This window comes from Vombatus ursinus, unplaced genomic scaffold, assembly GCF_900497805.2.
Source record: "Vombatus ursinus unplaced genomic scaffold, bare-nosed wombat genome assembly UNPS02014973.1, whole genome shotgun sequence".
In the NCBI taxonomy this organism is placed as follows: Eukaryota; Metazoa; Chordata; class Mammalia; order Diprotodontia; family Vombatidae; genus Vombatus; species Vombatus ursinus.
The window spans coordinates 7629941-7648736 of NW_020954751.1; the positions used below are offsets into that span (position 1 = coordinate 7629941).

The 18796-nt window shown below is 40.5% G+C and overlaps 1 protein-coding gene across 3 annotated transcripts in view; it reads right to left on the reverse strand.

Annotated features, from left to right (window-relative positions):
* Positions 1 to 14542: 14542 nt before the first annotated feature.
* The window catches only part of ASAP1 (ArfGAP with SH3 domain, ankyrin repeat and PH domain 1), a 482413-nt gene continuing 478159 nt past the window's right edge, over positions 14543 to 18796 (reverse strand). For all 3 annotated transcript variants that reach the window (XM_027845500.1, XM_027845502.1, XM_027845501.1), the window contains one exon: positions 14543 to 17620. In XM_027845500.1, coding sequence (XP_027701301.1) covers positions 17546 to 17620 — 75 coding nt within the window. In that variant the 3' untranslated portion in view covers positions 14543 to 17545. The remainder of the gene's footprint in view (positions 17621 to 18796) is intronic.

Consider the following 18796-nt stretch of genomic DNA (forward strand, 5'->3'; position numbering starts at 1 on the left):
ACACTTATTAAGCACCTACTATGTGCCAGACACCATGCTAAATGCTGGGGATATAAAGATAAAAGAGTCTGTGCTTTCAAGGAGCCTACAGTCTAATGGGGGAGAAAATATGGAAACAACTGTGTATAAACAAGATATGTAGAGGATAATCTGGAGGTAATCAACAGGGAAGGCGTTAAGATTAAGGAGGACTCATAAAAGCGCCTTCCAGAAGGTAGGACTTTATCTGAGTCTTGAATGGAGCTGGGGGAGCCAGAAGGTAGAGATAAGGAGGGAGAGTATTCCAGGCATTGGGGACAGTCAGTGAAAAGACTTGGAATCCAGAGATGGAGATGAGGCCAATGTCCCTGGATCCAGAGTATTTTGGGGGGAGTAAGGTGTAAGAAGACTGGAAAGAGGGGCAGCTAGGTGGCACAGTAGATAGAGCTCCAGCCTTGGAGTCAAGAGGATCTGAGTTCAAATCCGGCCTCAGACACTTGAAACTTACTAGCTGTGTGACCCTGGGCAAGTCACTTAACTCTGATTGCCTCACTAAAAAAAAAAAAAAAAAGATAAGAAGAGGCCAAGGATATGAAATTCACTTAGAGTTTTATAGCTAGTAAGTGATGGAGCCAGAATTTGAATCCAGGTTTCTTGGAGTTTTGTTCTTTCCATTAATCCATATTTGATATGAGTTAATATGCTTTTTAACCCCCTTCTAAAAATAATTTTCTTACTTTGGATGAATACATGATGCCCTGGGAAATGTCCTTTCATGGTGCTAGGAGAAGGTAGAGTTACTGCTCTAATAATTTTGGCAGATGGTAGCTTGGGAGGAAGCTTATATCATTACTTTGTTAGAACAGATTCTTTCATTTTAGGATCAAGAACCTTGTTAGTAAATCGGGGGTGGGGAAGGAAATCCCTTGAAGGGTAGTTTCCAGTCTATAAATAGCTCCTTGTAGAAGCCCTGGGGAAAGGGATCCTGGGTCTTCCTCTAATAACAACAGACAAGACTTCAAGGTTTGCAGAGCACTTGATGTAACTGATTGCATTTAATCTTCATGACAAGCTTGTGAGGTAGGTACTTCACTTATTATTAACCCCATTTTACAGATGATGAAACTGATGCTAAAGTTAAGTGACTAACCAAGGTCACACAAATTGTGTCAGAGGTGGCTTTGAACTTCTGTTCTCCACACCTAGCTGGAGGTAGCTAGGTAACTCAGTGGATAGAGCGGTAGGCCTGGAATCAGGAAGACCTGAGGTCAGATTGGGCCTCAGCTACTTACTAGCTGTGTTACCCTAGGCAAGTCACTTAACCTCTGTTTGCCTTAATCCACTGGAGAAAAAAATAGCAAACCACTCCAGTATCTTTGCCAGGAAAACCCCATGGCCAGTACTGACGTGTTGTGGTCCACAGGGTCAACGAAGAGTTGGAAACAACTGAATGACAACTTCTCCACTCCTGAACAAGCAATCTTTAAACTCGCTACATCACCCTCTCTGTCAATGGAATGTAGTGTGGATTTAGCAGGGATAGGGTTAGGGAAATACCCCAGCTGGCTTTGCAGGGTTCCACACAGTCCTCTGCAGAGATGGCCCAGAAATAGGGGCAGAGAGTGAGAATTCGTCATTTGAGAGGAGCTTTGTTGATGTAGTTTGGAATCTCTGCTTTCACACCCATGGACCCATCCCCCTTAGAGCCAGCTAGCTGACCATTCACCCTTTCCTTATACCAGCCCCAAAGAATGATGCAATAGCATTGGGATTTCACCGTAACCTCCTCCTCTAGTGAAGAGTTGGAGGATCCTGGGACCTGGGCCCTTCTAGCTAGTAAAAAATTGGGAGTTCTGTGGGCTTGGACTTGAAGACAGGGACAGTGTCACCCATAAAGGTACTAGTATTTGATAGTACTCCTTGGTGACCATCCGGAGTCACCCAGACCCAGAGGTTTTCTCAAAGCAGGCTACATTGCCATTTTAGATGGTCCTACTGTCCACATCACCAGCTAGTTTGCTGAGCTGCTGGAGAGGACTGACTGGTGAGAGAAGAAGCTGGAGGACACCCCATTTGTGTTCTGCCGTTGTCTGTGGAGCTCTCGTCTTCCTTCTTATTGTTTTTTTTTCCATTTTCAAGCACTTACTCCTACTTTCCCTACTATTCATTGGAAGGAAGGAAAGAGAGAAAGGAAGAAAGAGAGCAACAAAGAAAAGAAGAAAAGAAAGGAAGAAGAAAAGGAAGTCACTTGACCTCTCTTTGCTTCAGTTTCCTTATCTGTAAAATGGGGATAATAATAGCACCCATCTCCCAGAGTTATTGTGAGGATTAAATGAGATAATAATTGCATGGGGCCTGGCACCTAGGAGGGCACATATCCAGGATCCCTTTTCTGGTATCTCAGACATTCTTTATTCCAAGGTCCCTCCCACTTCTGACACTGCCATGCTCCTTCCTCCTTTCTCAGCCCTCTTAGTAAATGCCCAGGACCTGAGCAGACCCTAACAATGGCCATTGTCTAGTTAGTGGGGAAAAAAAAGACCTCTGGGCCTTGCTGAGGGAGACAAGACCCTCAGACTCTAGAATTCGAATAAAGCCAGGCTACATACACTTCCCTGGCTGAGATTGCTGGTGTGACTGAGGAGCACCAGCCAGGCAAGGCCAAAAGCTGCTTATAACCTTGCTTCCTCCAGATAAGGATATATGTTATATAAAGGATAAACTATATAAATGTTAGCTGTGATGATAATGATGATGAAAGAGAAAATGTTATCAATGCAGATTAAACTTGTGTGTTGTGTAAGCACTGGGGTGCGGGGGAGGGGGGCGCACAGCATGGGAGCCAGTTGTTAAACATTTACTATCACACCACTGCCTATTGATATAAATATTATTATCCTCACTTCTCTGTTTTTTTTCCTGCTTTGTTTTTTTTTTGGTTAGGCAATGGGGTTAGGTGACTTGCCTAGGGTCACACAGCTAGTAAGTGTTATGTGTCTGAGGCTGGATTTGAACTTAGGTCCTCCTGAATCCAGAGCTGGTGCTCTATCCACTATCCTCACTTCTCAAATGAGAAAACTGAGGCTTTAAGAGGTCGTGACTAATAAGCATCAGTTACGATTGAAACCAAAGTTGACTTCAGGTCTTGGGCCCTTAGCGAGGAGCTCTGAATCACTAGAAGCAAACCTGTAATTTATTTATGTAGCTATAGCCCATTGGGATGGCAATCTGATTTATGAAATGGAGTCATTTTTATTGTGGATAAGATAGATGAGGTTAGAACTGCCAGAATATGTGAATTTGGATGTGTATACACGAAGTCTTTAGTCTTGAGTTTCTAAGCAGTATTTTTTTCCCATTTGTTAAACCGAACTGGTAGTGTATTCACCTCATGGCACTAAATGTCTTATTTTAATGTATTTGTCTCATGGTACTGAATATTTTTTCAAAGTCGTGGAGAAAGAGGCATGAATCTGAATCAGAAATCTTGGGTTCAGATCCTGGCTCTCCACACTTGCTAATTATATGGCAGTAGGCAAATTACTTAACTTCTCAGTAGATGAATTTCTTCTTTTATAAACTGAGGGATTAGGACCAGGATCATTCAATCATATCCATGGTTCCTTCTATGGTATTTCAGACATTCTTTATTCCAAAGTCCCTTCCACTTCTGACACTACCATGCTGTTTTCTCCTTTCTCAGCCCTCCTTGCAGCACAGGGCCTGAGCAGACCCTAACAATTGCCAATGTCTAATTAGTCTAACGTCCCTAGCTGAGGGAGACAAGGCCTTCAAACTCTAGAGTTTGAATAAAGCCAGGCTGCATACACTTCCCTGGCTGAGATTGCTGGTGTGACTGAGGAGAGCCAACAAGGCAAGGCCAAAAGCCGCTTATAACCTGCTTCCTCCAGATAAGGAGAAAGAATTTTCTTTCGTTTTGTTTTGATGGTAAACTTTGTTGACCCAAATGGAATAGAAGCACTTATGCCTCTGCCTTGGCCTGAGTAAATAACAAATGCAGTGATATTTGACTATTTTCTTCAATAAAAGAAAATGTATAAATTCAGCACTTGCAGCAAAAAAATCAAACCAAATGAGAATAGAAAATAAACCTTCAAATTAAAACTGTTTGAAGAAAGACAATTATGAACTTACAATATGAATAACAATAGACCTTTTTTTTTTTACCAAACTGTCTCTTTATAATTATAAATCTCCTTTGCCCTTTTAAAAAATATTTGTAGATGGCATAGTATTTTTCCAGTTTACTGAACCAGTTTTGCATCACTTCATAAATAACAATAGTATTTATTATAGCACTTTAAGGTTTGCGAAACATTTTTTTCTGTTATCTCCTCTGATCTCCATAACAACCCTGTAAAGTAGGTGCATTTTGCAGATGAAGAAACTGAAGCTCGGCGGGGTTAAGTGACTTGCTCAGCATCACACAGCCAGTAAGTATCTGAAGCAGGATTTGAACTGAATTCTTTCTGACATTGGTATATCCACTCTACCATTTAGCTGTCACTTTAGAGATTGGGCCCTCCCCAAACCTTCCCCCCACCTCGAATATCTGAATCCCAAGTGATCTTGGTTTAGAGATTTTTATTCCAAAACTCACAAAATTCACTTAGAAAATGAGAGGGGAGAAAAGGGTAAAGGGAGCCCCAGACAATCCTAGGATTAGGATTGTATAGGATAATGGAAGAAGGATAATGAAATGTTCAAATTGGAAGAGATCTGTTTTTCCAAGGTCCAGAGTTAAAGGAACTTCCCCAAGATCACACAGTTAGCTAGTGGAGAGCTGGGACCAGAGCCTATGTCTCCTGACTCCCTCTTCAGTTTACTTGGAAAAAAAGAATGGGAGAATAGGGTCATAGGAGAATAGACATCATATGATGTCTCTGATATCACAGCAATATCAGAGACCTTAGAAATTATGTTGTCCAGACCCTTCATTTTTACTGAGGAGGAAGCTGAGGCCCAGAGGGGTTAAGACACTTGGTCAGTCACACATTTGACAGAAATAGCATCCAACTTTAGGTCGTTTGGCTGATGTCAGAATGAGGAAGGCCTGGGTTCAATTCCCAGCTAAGAAACTAGCAATGTGACCACGGGTAATTCGCTTAATCTCTTCAAGCCTTAGTTTCTTTGTAAACTAAGGGGGTTAGATTAGATGAATCCCAAGGTCCCTTCTAAATCTCTGATCCTATGATCCAATTTTAGTGGTTTTTCCATGGCAACATGAAGAGTTGGTGGCTGGGAGGAAACAGAGAAGGGCTTTAGAACAGCAAATTCTCTTTGACAATTGTCAAAGTCCTGAGCCAGTCGTCTTGAGCCCTTGGCCAGTGGTTGGGATCAGAGAAGCAAGCACTGAATTACCTTTCTGGCAAGCCCTATTCTAAGCCTATGCCCATCTTTGCCTTGGCTTTAGGCAGGTAAGAGTGGAGTTGGGGGAAGGCATTGAACTGGAGGCTGCAGGTGTTCATCTGAATGGTCCCATTCATGTTAGAAGCACTCAGGCTATATATGTGCCCTCAACTATGGAAGTCAGCTTAAGGGAGCTGAATCTGACCATGTAACAAGCTGTCCTTTCAGACTGGGAAGTACAAACAGTAGCTGTAGCATGAACAGGAAGCGCGGACTCATAGCATCTCTGAGTTTTAGAAGTGGTTATGGCAGAAGCAGGAAGTAAGACTGCACAGTCAGACTGTGGTGGTGGTTTTTTTTTTTTTAAATAAAGTAATACTTTGCTAAAGTACCCTAAAAAGAGAGGGAAGGCAGAAGGGTAAGTCAGACTCTATCCTTGGAGAGTTTTTATAATCCTCTACCTTTGGAATAGAGAATTCTTTACAGGCCCCAAAAAACTTTTCCCATGTTGCCTCATTAGCAAATCAGCAAGAAGCATCATTGAATTCGGGGTATCATCAAAGGTTAATGGAGGTTCAGAGAGGTTTTTGATAAATAGCTGGAGCCCAAGTACAGTGCTCTTTCCATTAATACAATACTTGTCTTTTGTTAGGATCTGGCAGATATTCCCAGGTGAGGGAGGGCCCAGTGCTGGACAAGTGTTTCTGGAGGAATTAACATATTCCTTCTTCTCGTCAACACTGCAGCCTGTCCCTGTGACTTCTTGGTTTAGTTTGCTCAAAGATTGGCCTCTGGCTTCCCTTTTGATACACCAGTATTCTATCTTTGGGTGAAGTTAAAAGTGTGAAGAATGAGTACTAGAAGCCAGGAGACTTGGGTTTGAGTACTGCTTCTGCTACTTACTCACTGGGTGTCTTTGGGCCAAGTTTCTTAACATCTCTGGGCCTCAGTTTCCTCACTTGTCAAATGGGGATATGTCTGTTGTACCTACCTTTACAGAGTTGCTGTTAAGGTCAAGGCTAGAAATGACCCTAGGGCTATATGAATGTAAACAATAAAATCCTTCACAATCTAAGGAAGAGGAAAAAACCCTGTCTTCTTAGTGGCCTTCATTTAGATATTTATTATACATTTAGATTTGTTTATCATACACACATTATTATAAAATAACTTCCATTCCTCTTTGAGAAAGGACCCAGGGATTGCCTACTCCAATAAGACTTCACTAATAGAATAAAGTAAGGAATGAGTTGGTGGAGATCATAGGATTAAGAGCTAGAAGGCACCTTAGAGACCATTTGGTCCAACCTGTTCCTTTTTCAGATGAGGAAAAAGAGGCCCAAAAAGGTTAAATGACTTGTCCAAGGCATCACAGCTAGTAAGTAGTATAGCTGGGGTACTAACCAAGATCATCTGACTTCAAATTTAGTACTACTTTTTCTACGACATGAACAAACAAATGAAAAAGCATTCATTAGTGCTTATCATGTGCCAGGCACAAATACAAAAGTAAAGACAATCTCTTCCCTCAAGCGGCTTACATTCTAATGGGGGATAGACAGCTCATGTAGGACAGTGGTGGCCGAGGAGGTATATTTTGGTTTGGAAAATTTCAGGGATGGAGAGTGAGGTTATAAGGGATTACATTGGCATACCCTTTCCAGTAGCAATGTAAAATAGATTTGATGTTGATTTTAGAACAGGAAAGGAAAGGAGTGAGATGGGGAGAAGGGTGGAGAGCAGGGGTGTGATGGTGAATGTTTAACAACTGGCTCTCTGGAAAAAAATGGCCACCAGAAATACTTTTAAGTTTAATCTTCATTATTAAAATTTTTCTTCATCAGTTTTCTTAACTCTAGACAATCAACAGTACAATAAATCAAGCCTTGATTTGTAATATTTGCTGATTTCTAAGGTGTAAATAAATGCTCACAATGGAAATTTGACAATTGTTACCCAAAGAAGGTCCCAGCTTTACCACTTTGAATAAAGTGAAGCCTGCCTGGAGCTGGTCTAGATACCGAAGGCCACATGAGGCATTCACTCATTATAACAAGACCCCTGGGATGGGAATTCCACAGCATAAAGGGTTAAGTTTTCCAGGGTATGGTCTCTGGTAAAAATAGAAAGATAGGTAAGAAGATGGCTGGGATTTTTGGAGTAGATCGCCTATTCCCATCCTCTCTCCCACAAAACGTCCATGACATCCCACCCCAAACCTCCAAGTTGCCATATCCCCAAACTGTCCCCAAAGATTAGTGCCATAATGCTTAAAACACTCTTGTAGGTTAGCTCAATGGAGGTGAAGCCCTAAGCATGTGTACTAGTGCCATGGAAAATGACTCTTTTCCTTAATTTCCCACAGCAGAGATCACGAATACTTCCTAATTCTCCATTTTGGTGCTAATTCCAGGCAATAAATTGTCAAAAGTTTCCAAGATTAGGAGCAGAGAGGGAGCTGGGTCCCAGTGCGGCTCCTTCCTGCATGCTTCTCACAATTCCAATTTGCCCTCACCCAGTGTGCTTTCTACCTTCACATGCCTAGTTGGAGCTAGAAATGAGGTTTTTAATTCTGTTTGCAGAGGTGTAAAGTGCTAACAACCCTGTTTTCTCTGGAGGTTTGCAGAAGGCCCCATTTGAGGCCTTCTGAATCCTTGGCCTGAGGTTTACTCTGCAATCAAGTTTTTGCCCAGCAGCTATGTTTACTTCAGCTTTTATTCCTCTTTTAGAAGCCAAAATATTTCAGCTTTTGCATTCATGATGGTCATGCCCACAGTTATTTCCTCCTGCTTTGCCTTCTCACCATCCCCTAACGAAATTTCCCCTAAGTCTAACTGTCCATGCAGTAGAACAGTATGTGTGCTCACTCTGGCTTTTGGAACCCACAAACTGAGCAGCTGACTAAGAAATGCTTATTCTTCAGCAGGCCTGGCAAGTGCCCAGCTCTTCTCTGAATCGGAAATATTTCATTGGATTGTTCAGTCTTTACTGCCCTTCTGGCTGCAGACACACCTGTTCATACAAAAAAACCAAACCAAAAAAAACACAAATACAAACACAGACAGCTGAATATCCCTGGGCAATATGTCAGCTTTGACTCCGTTTCTCCTCTGATTAGAGTCAGGAAAAGAAGCCTTAGTGGGACTTGATATGTAGAACTGGGCTTTTCTCTTGGGGATCAGTGTTAAATGTTCCAGTACAGTCAAGGATAAATATTGAAGAAAAAAAAAGGGCCTCCGGATTAGTTGTTTAAGAGGTCAGTGGTCCACGGGGAATGGAAATTCTACAGGTGTTTAAAAATGGAAGTCAGATTTCAGAGGGTTAAGGAGTGAACACATGGTGAGGCAGAGAGCTGTCAATCTTGTTTTTAGAAAATTGTCAGGGAAAGAAACAAAAATACAAGACAATAGCTTGAGGGATCAGCAGGATCAAAGGACCCAAATATACAAACAGATCTGCCTTTCATTTCATTGATTCTACTGTTCCCTCCAGAGATGCAGATTGCAGCCCATCTATTCCTCTCCATCCTCTATGACTCCTATCCATGTTCTTCCCCAAATTCACTTCAGAGAGTCTATCCTACATATTGGAGGCCATCCTCACTTTCCCCTGATATCAGCAGTATATTCACGGAGCTCTCAGGTTGTCTACTTGTCATCTGTTGCCTTTATCACATGACCAGCACATCTTCTCTTTTGATTGTTTTCTTAACAACAGCCTTGGTTACTGCTTCTCTAAGTTTCTTATGTGTTACGTTGCAACCTCCTCATGCCTACCATGTGCCTCGAGACTGCCTTCCGGGATACTCATTTTCAATTGGCAACCTATGAAATAAAAGTCAAGAGGAAGAGTATTTTTTGTAGGCACAGGGGGCAGAGTGAAAGGAGGGAGGAAGAGAGAGGGAAGAAAGGAGGGGGGGAAGGAGGAGAAGGGGAAGGGAAGAAGAGGAAGAGGGGAGAAGAGGAGAGAGAGAGGGCAGAAGAGGAGAGAAGAGAGAAGCTTAAGGCAGACAAAGGAGCAAGGTTCTGGAAGAGACAGGAGGGGAGAGGATGGAGAGCACAGGTGACAATTTCAAGGTGGTAGTTTCAATTCAATAGAATTTAACCATTAGAGAGCCAACAAGTATTTCTTAAACTCCCACTATGTGCCAGGCACGATATAAAAGACAGTCACTGCTCTCAAAGAATTCACAGTCTAATGGGAGAGACAACATGTAAACACTATAGACAGGACTAATTGGAGATAATAGGAAAGCATAAGAGGGATTAGGAAAGGGGTCTTGCAGAAGGTGGGACTTTAGCTGAGGCTTGTTGGAAGCCAGGAGGGGTAGATGAGGAGGGAAGAGTTCTAGGCATAGGAGAGAGCCAGTGAAAATGCCTGCAGTCAGGAAATGGAGTGTCTCTTGGGAAGTGCAGCAAGGAAGCCAATGTTACTAGATCTCAGAGTACACAGTGGAGGTGTAAGATTTAAAAAGACTGGAAAGATAGGAAGGGGTCAGCTTATAGAAGACTTTAAAAACCAAACAGCAGATTTTATATTTGATCCAAGAGGCAATAATAGATTTGATTGAATAGGGGGTAACATGGTCAGAGTTAATCTCTAGGAAAATCAATTTGACAGCTGAGTAGAGGTGGGATAAGCTACCCACTGGGGCAGTGTGTTTCATTTCACTGGAGATATTTAAGCAATTGCTGGATGTTCTTTTATCAAGAATGTTGCAGAGAGGATTCATGACTCCACCTTTAGATTCTGTGGTCTCCTACATTTATGGCTGTTCCTCTGTATTCTTCAATGGTGCCTCATCTTCTTCCCAACCCCTCAGTGTAGATTTCCCAAAAGGTTACAGTTCCTGGTTTGGAAGAGACCTTGGAAGGCATGCAGTTCCTACCTAAGAATTCTTTTTACTTACTGTACATTGACAGTTTTGAGCCTTCACTGTAACATAAGGCCCTGATCATGGGATATCTATGCATGAGCTGTTAGTAGAATTTTATACCATTAAAACAGGTGCATTTATTATTATCTTAAAAATCACCTGTTTGTGACCTTCTGGCCCAAATCTGGTGGGACTGCTACAAAAGTGGTTAAGCATCTTTTCTCACTTGTCATTCATTGCATCTAAGAAGATCATCCTCCCTTCCTTTCTCTCTCATCTTTGGTGATCTCAAAAGAGGAGAACAGGCTTTCATTATCACCTGACCATTTGCAATATCCTTAGAGTTTACTCTCCTCCATCCAATCTACCTACATACTTTTGCCAGAAGGATCCTTCTTTTGCCTGGATCCAGTTATCTTCAGTTCCTTCTATCTCTTGAGGAAAATTTCAACTCCATTGCCTGGTATTCAAAGCCCTTTGCAATCTGGCATCACCCCACTTTTCCAGTTGGATCTTACATCATTCTTCTCATCTCACTCTAAGCTCCAGACAAATTAGATTACTTTCTATCTCTGAAGATACATTGCACTCTCCCTCCTCTAGGTCTTTTTTTATGCTGTTCTCTATGTCCATGTCCATGCAGTCTCTACCTCTCCTTTGCTTTCTGAATTCCTTTCTCTCCTTTAAAGCCTAACTCAAATTCTACTTCCTCTGGAGCAGGGGTTCTTAGCCTGGGGTCTGTGAACATTTTTTAAAATTAAGATAACCTATTTCAATATAATTGGTTTCCTTTGCAATCCTATGTGTTTTATTTTATGCATTTTAAAGTGTCAACCTGGGAAGCGGTCTATATAGGCTTCACCAGACTGCCAGAGGGTCCATGACCCAAAAGAGTTTGAGAACCATTGTTCTAGAGTCTAGGAAGACTTCCTCAAGCCATCTGGTAATAATCTTCTCTGGCAGATCTCCCAAAGTGCTTGATTTGTAGCTCTATAATATGCTTATCACATAATACTGTACTATCAATTTAATGTCCTACTCCCCCTATCCTGACCCCCCACCAAACTGTAAGATTCATGATGGCAGGGAATGATGGATCTTACTTAATCTTTATATTCCTCCCCCTTCCCCTAGAATGCTAGACTTGGAGTCAGGAGGACCCAAGTTAGAATTTTACTTCAGACATTTACTAGCTCTATAACCCTAAGCAAGTTATGTAACTTTTCTGGGCCTCAGTTTCCTTATATATATAAAATGGGGATAATAATAGCACCTATTTCCTAGGGTTGTCAGGATTAAATGAGATAACATATGCAAAGTGTCTCACAAACCTTCAAGTGCGGTATAAATGCCATTAAAAATTATTTATTATCATGTTACTATTTACATTTTGTCACAGCACTAGATTTTACATTATCATTGTATGTTTATAATACTACCATTTATTGATAATATATTTATTACATTTGGTCCCCGTCTCTTGTTCTTGGTTACTTGGGAGGCTGTGGCTCATGCTGGGTGTGCTATTTGATGGGATTTGGATGTGTTTTTGTTGCACTAACCTCAACTTTGCCCACAACTCTAATGGCATCCATAGGTTAAGTCATCAATGTCAAAAGGAAAAATTGTGTAGCTAGAAATTTTGAGGGCTTCTGGAGGGGTTGCTTGACCATGGTGCATCTATGCTCTTAGGTCATCCCCAAGACAATAGCAAAGGCACCATTTTGCTGGGCTTGTCTAACTTTGTTCTGAGTATTTAAAAGACCTAGTGCTCAGTACTTCCGAGTGATCATGTAGGTCTGGTTTGATTCCTGACTATGCCAGTAGAAATAGGGACTCTGGTAGACTAGACTAAGTCTAGGGGCTGTCTAGGGGTTTGTATTCACTGGTTTCACTGAGGTAAGGGACAAGTAAGAGGTGAAAGCAAATCCTCTTCTTGATTATTGGAGAGAGCCAAAGACAAGATTCCTTGAAGATCCTCAAATTGGCCCAGGCCCCAGAGGTCTGAATTGGTGTGTACTGAAGGTTTAGCATATGCTAAATGGGATGCAAGTCATGTGTCCTAGGTCTGGCCCCTGTCCATCTGATGATGTTCGTTGGAGTGTTAGCAACATCATAATAATCCCTGTGAGGACAAATCATTAAGTCATGGTCATTCCCCATCATAAGGTATGTTATCATTTAACTGGCAAAATTGGGTCAACATGCATTTTAGTCCCAATTGAGACAATGACTATTTGTTCGGTGATGGAAAAGATTTCTAATTTGTAGGAGTGGTGAGAACCTAGAAAGCGTGGTCCAAGATGGGATTAGCTGAATTACCCAGGCATTTAACTCAATTCTCCATTTTGCTTTGGCATTCCTAACCAAAAGAAAGTGTTGGGTTTTTTTTTTCTTTTAAATAGCCAGTGTCACAGCATAGTACCTGGCACATCGTAGGTACTTAATAAAGGCTTGTTGATTGATTGATTGGGAAGTGAAGATTTTGCAGTTGTTAATAGGTGAATCAGGGATTATCCTTCTGGTTAAGTCAGCCCTCCTCCCTGCTGCACATCACCCTCCCAATCCATGTTTCGATCATAGTATGTGACTTGAATGGGAAGACTGTTCTCAAGCTTCCTGAAAAATGACGCAATTGCAGTCATTTTAGATCAGTGATTCTTAATCTGGACAGATTTCAGTGAATCCATAAATTTGGATGGGAAAAAAATGCATTTTTATTTTTGCTAACTTCTAACTGGAATTTGGCATTTACTTCAGTTATTTAAAAACATTATACAGAGAAGGGGACATAGGTTTCACCAGACTGCCAAAAGTATCCATGAGACACAAAAAAGGTTAAGACCTTTGCTTTAGAGTAGGGGTGGGGAACCTATGGCCTCAAGGTCACATGTGGCCCTCTAGATCCTCAAGTGCGGCCCTTTGACTGAATCCAAACTTCACAGAACAAATACCCTTAATAAAGTTTGGATTCAATCAAAGGGCCACACTTGAGGACCTAGAGGGCCACATGTGGCCTTAAGGCCACAGGTTCCCCACCTCTGCTCTACACTAAGCACAAATTTACAGTTAGAAATGAACTTAGAATTCATCTGGTCCAATCCTCTCAATTTTACAGAAGAGGAAACTAAACAGAGATTAAGCAAATTACCCAAGATTCTTCAGGTTCTCAGATCCAAATTTAGCAGTCTACCCACTGCACCGAACTGACTCTTGATTTCATGGTTACTTAGAAAAGTCTGTGGGTGTTCTCACGTGGCTTGCCTTTAACTCACTACATGGGAACAGTCAGCCATTGTGGACAGGTACGCTGCATTAATGCGCTTACTTCAACAAATCTTTTGGGTCACCCACGTGGGTGTTCTCCACACTGGCGCTGGCCATCCTCACCTTCCTTGTACATGTTCTTCCTTAGCTCCTCAACATATCTAGGCAATGTATTGGAGGCCTCCCCTGCATCAACCTTGTTTCCTAAACTGAACCAGAAGGATTGCAGAATCAGGAAAGTTAGAACTAGAAGGGGACTTGGAGGTCATCTTGGCCAACCCCACTTTTGTAGACGAGACAGCTGGGGTTAAGAGAGGCATGGTGACCTTTCTGTAATAGGAAATGTTACCATCATCTTACTATTAAAATCTCACTGACTTGTCAGGCCTAAAAGCAGACATCCAGGCCAGTGGTATCAAACTCAAATAGACATAGGGCCCAATAAACTGTACATAAGGATCCCCATGGGATGCATAATGACTTAGAAAACTATGTATTAACATTATCTATGTTTTATTATATTTTTGTTTATTTTGTTAAATATCCCCCAATTGCATTTTAATCTTCTTCAAGCCATGGGAGCACTGACCCCTCTGGTCCAGACTGTCTGCATTTACATAATGCCCTGAGAAAAATGAGACAAAGTGACAGTGCTCATATTGTATACTTTATGCCATAGCAAGATTTAAACTAAGAGGGCTGAAAATGAACTCTCAAGTATCCCCCAAAGCACCCTTCAGCTGAGTTCTTACTTCTCTCCGTCTAGAGAAACCATTGTCAATAACAGCTCAATGTTTTTATGATATCCTCTATAATCCAACAAGGTACACGGGATTGTATATTTAAGAGCTAGAAGAGGCCTTCATAGGCCATCTAGTCCAACCCTCACATTTTATAGATGAGGAAACTGAGGATGAGTTAAGTGAAGCTACTTGTCCCTGGTTGCACAGGGTTGGGATTTGACTCCCGGTCTCTTGCTTCTGAGTTCATCGATCATTCTTCCAAACCACACTGCCTCTCTCCACTCAACAAAGGGGCAGGGTTCAGGTGTTTGGGATCAACTGAGAATATGTTTATTTAAAAGCAATTTTAAATATTTAAAAAAGTAGAAATGAACACATACAGTACTGGAAAAAAATGTCACATTAAATACCTGTGAAATGACAAGTGTACTGATGTTTGAACTTTAACATTCAGATGAGAAGTTGAAATTTAACTGGTGGCATGACCAGATTGAGGTTCCTATACACAACATGTGGATGTTCTAGGCAATAAAAAAATAAATAGCAATCGCCATTCGACAGTAAAATAAGACACATACTATTTGCAGAGCATACTTTCCCCTCCGGAGGAAAAATAAAAACAACTAATTAGCTATTTTTTTTTTTTTGTCTATAAGTTTCCATACCTCCAAAATACTATGTCATGTACAAAATTGCAGATAGTGGCTCACTGAGTTTAGGTACAATATCTTATTTAAACTCAATCAAGATCATAAAAGGTATCCCGACCTAGTTTTCCTATGTCCCACAGTAAGCTGTAATACAGAAAACGTCAGTTTCTGACGGAAACATTGCCTCATTAAGAAAAAAAAAATAATAAGCCTAGAGATGTTCCTTCAGAAGAGGTGACAAAGAACAGAGAGTTGACTCCATGGGACTTTGCACATGTAGTCTTTATAGGTTTGGTTGTCATCATTTTTTAAACCAGTTTATTTTAAGATCACCTGAAAATACACTAGACCACAAAGATCATTAAACTTGTTCTTTAATGTAACTTAAAACACTGTATAAGTCATATGGAATGCTAAATAAACTCATGGTTTCTTTCAGAAACCCAGTACAGCCAACATACTGAGGTGAGTACTGCTGCAGGGTGGACGTCGTTGGGTTTGTTTGCTCCTGGTATATTCATTTTGGTTTGGGAATGAGCTCTTGTCATCATCCAATCACAGGACTTATCATCTCATTTTATAGATGCAGCTACTGATGGCCACAGAGATGGATGAACCAAATTGTTCAAGGTCACAGAGCTAATGAATAGTAAATGTGGGATTTTAAGCCCAGATCTTCTGATTCCAAGTCTGGTGCTCTTTCTACTATAGCCCACTGTCTCCTAAATCAAAGGTCAGAGAGCCTAGTGAAATGACTCACCCAAAGTTACACAGCTAGTAAGTATTAGAATGTGGGCTTGAATTTGCCTCTTAACTCTAAGGTCTAGGGCTCCTTCTGCCATACCAAACTGCCTCTTAAGTCATGACACTGATGAAAAAATTGTTTTAAAAATCCTTTTCTGATAACAAATGATAAAATAATTTGCATGTTTTCTTCACACAAGTTTTATTAGGCCATGACTGAAGTTTCTGTACTAACCATTTACAGAGAACTACATTAATATTCACTGAGCACTTTCAGCTGGGCTAAGTAAACTCTTCTAAAGGTTTTTGTTTGTAGTTGTGCTTTTGTGAAACAAAAATTTCTCACTAGCTGCCAAGACTATCTGCTTAAAAATATTAGTTTATATGCCACTCATTGCCAAAATAGTTTAAGCAAATGGAATGCCAGAACCACACATGAGAGAGACTCAGAGGCAGACGACAGTGGCAGCGATTGTAGAATAAGACTATTGCATTCTGTTCCAGAATTAAGACTGATGTAAGGAGGAACTAGAATAAACAGACGTGTCCTTAATGATCTAATAAACTGCTGGAATGAAAAGAAAACTGAGTGCAGCAAGTTCACTTCAGGAAATGTGTTTGGTCACAGTGCAATTCACAGCAGCTTTTAAGACCCCCGTTATGAATCGACTAGAAGGTGATTGGTGTATTGGCTAGTGTTTTGAGTGGGAAAACTACTATCTGGAACTATAGATTAATGAAGACTGTAGGCAGAAAAAAAAAAAGAGTTGCTACTGAAAGTCTTCAATGGGTGGCTTGCAGGAAAGGCAGCCTCTTGAAGAATCTGTGTCCAAAAATGAGGGATATAATCTGAAATCAGTAGATTTTAAGTTTTGACAAGGCTGAGGATATTGCCTTGTAATAGAATATGTAAAGTCATTTTCCAAGAAAGCCAATTGACTACAAACCAATACTGTTGTGATCCTGTGTTTCAGTTTTAATCATAATCAAATTTAGAAAATAAAGCTAACATTGTGTTTTAACTTAGCCATACTATTCCTTTATAAAAGGTAAGTTTCAGGTAAGCTTCTAAATGCATGCATAATGTAAACACTAATATTTTCTAGCAGTTCTTGGTTACTGAACATTTAATGAAAGAGACCTTTAGGAAACTGTACTTAGAGATTTTAAACTTTTGCTAATATCTTTATGGGGTATATGTTCTTTTTGCATCATGAGGTAATATCACAGGGGCACTAACCATGGAATGGTATAAATTCACCATTCTTAAACACTAACTAGGCTATGAGCATCTTAATATGCCATGGAAAGCTGGAAGGTCGGTGAACATTTCTCAGAAAGAATAATACTTACATTTAACTGAGCACTTTCTGTAATAAATATCAAAGTAGGTTTCATAGCTGTAAACTGTATACACTGATAACTGCAGGCTCATCTGTAATGGATGTAAATGGTTTGCTTAGAAAACAGAATCTAACTCTCCACTAATTTTTTTTTTAGTCACATAATTGAGAATACTGAATTGTTAGGAACAAAGAGTCCATTCTATGCACTTCAACTGTTGATCAAGACCACCTCTATTTGGAAAGCTAGAAGTCCATACACTTTTTTTGTTTTTGTTTTAAACAGCATAGACAGAGATGTAAGTGCTAGATGCCAAGGATGGCTTCAGCAAACCCAATAAGGCGTGCCAGATTCCAAGGCTACCTTAATACTGGCAAAGGCGGAATAACGCGGTATATTTACAATACATAATATAATTCACCTCATGAGGTGACCTTAAATGAATTTCGTATTCTGTAACAGCAGCTATATACACATTGTGCACAGGATTACAAGGACGCAGCAGCCGTCTGCTTTTGCTAAAAAGCCCGTCTTGTATGTATGATGTGCAATGCTCAAAGATTCGCGTTTTGCTAGTCGGACAAGATGTGTACAAAAGACACAGGGAAGACCCCCTTTCTCTCTGGATGTCCTTCGATGTGCCCAATCTGTAAGGAAAAAACACACAATAGTCAGGTTGGAAATTCTGTAATTCTACAACTAGGCAATGATTTGCTTTTGGTCTAGACCAGTGATTGCATTGGGGGTAGAGGACAGGCTCTCCTTAGGATGGAGAATCCTTTCACCAATGTAGAACATCAACTCATCTCTACTTTAAAATCATAAAAGAATTTCAGAGAATCAAAGAATTTCAAAGTTATAAAGGACCTCTTCATGTATGTAGCCCAGGGATCCTTAACCTGGAGTCTATGAATTTATTTTTAAAATAATTTGAGATGGATATTGGCCCTAGAGTCACAAAGACCCAAGTTCAAATTTGGCCTCAGACACTTACTAGCTGTGTGACCCTGGGCAAATCACTTAACCCCTGCCTCCAAAAAGCAAAAACAAATGAAATACTTTGATAACTGCATTATAATATAATCTATTTCCTTTGTGATTTATGTATTTTATGACTTTAAAAATATTGTTCTGAGAAAGGATCCATAGGCTTCATCAGACTGCCAAATGAGAGAAAAAAAGGTTAAAAACCCCTGACTTAGTTTAGCCTATACACAAAAGTAATCCTATCATAAAATACTCAACAAGTGGTTATCTAGCTTCTGCTTGTAGACCTACAAGAAAGGGGAGCTCATCACCTCTCACACAGCCCATTCCACTTTAGGACAGCTTTAATTGTTAGGAGACTAAGTTGGCTTCTTGGCAGCTGACACTCATTGCTACTGGTTTTGCTCTCTAGAGTCAGTGAGACCAAGCTGAATCCCTCTTCCACATTCCTGGTACACTGAGAAGTTCAATGACTTATCTAAGGTCACACAGCTATGAATCAGAGGTAGCACTTGAATCTGGGTCTTTTTAACTACAAGTCCAGTCATCTATGCACATTATCACACTGCCCTAGGTGTGTAAAAATTAAATACTGGAGTCAAAGATCTAGGAGGCCTCAAGGTTTTATTGACTTTATCTCCCTCACTTTATGGAGGAAAAAACTGAGGACCAGACAAATAAAGTGACTTAAAAAAAAAACCCCAAACAAACCAACAACTGGCATTTATTTCGCAGTGTAAAGTTTGCAAAATAATTTACATGAGATATCTCATTTGAGTCTTTCACCAACTCTGTGAGGCCAGTACTACAGATATTATTAGCCCTATTTTATAGGT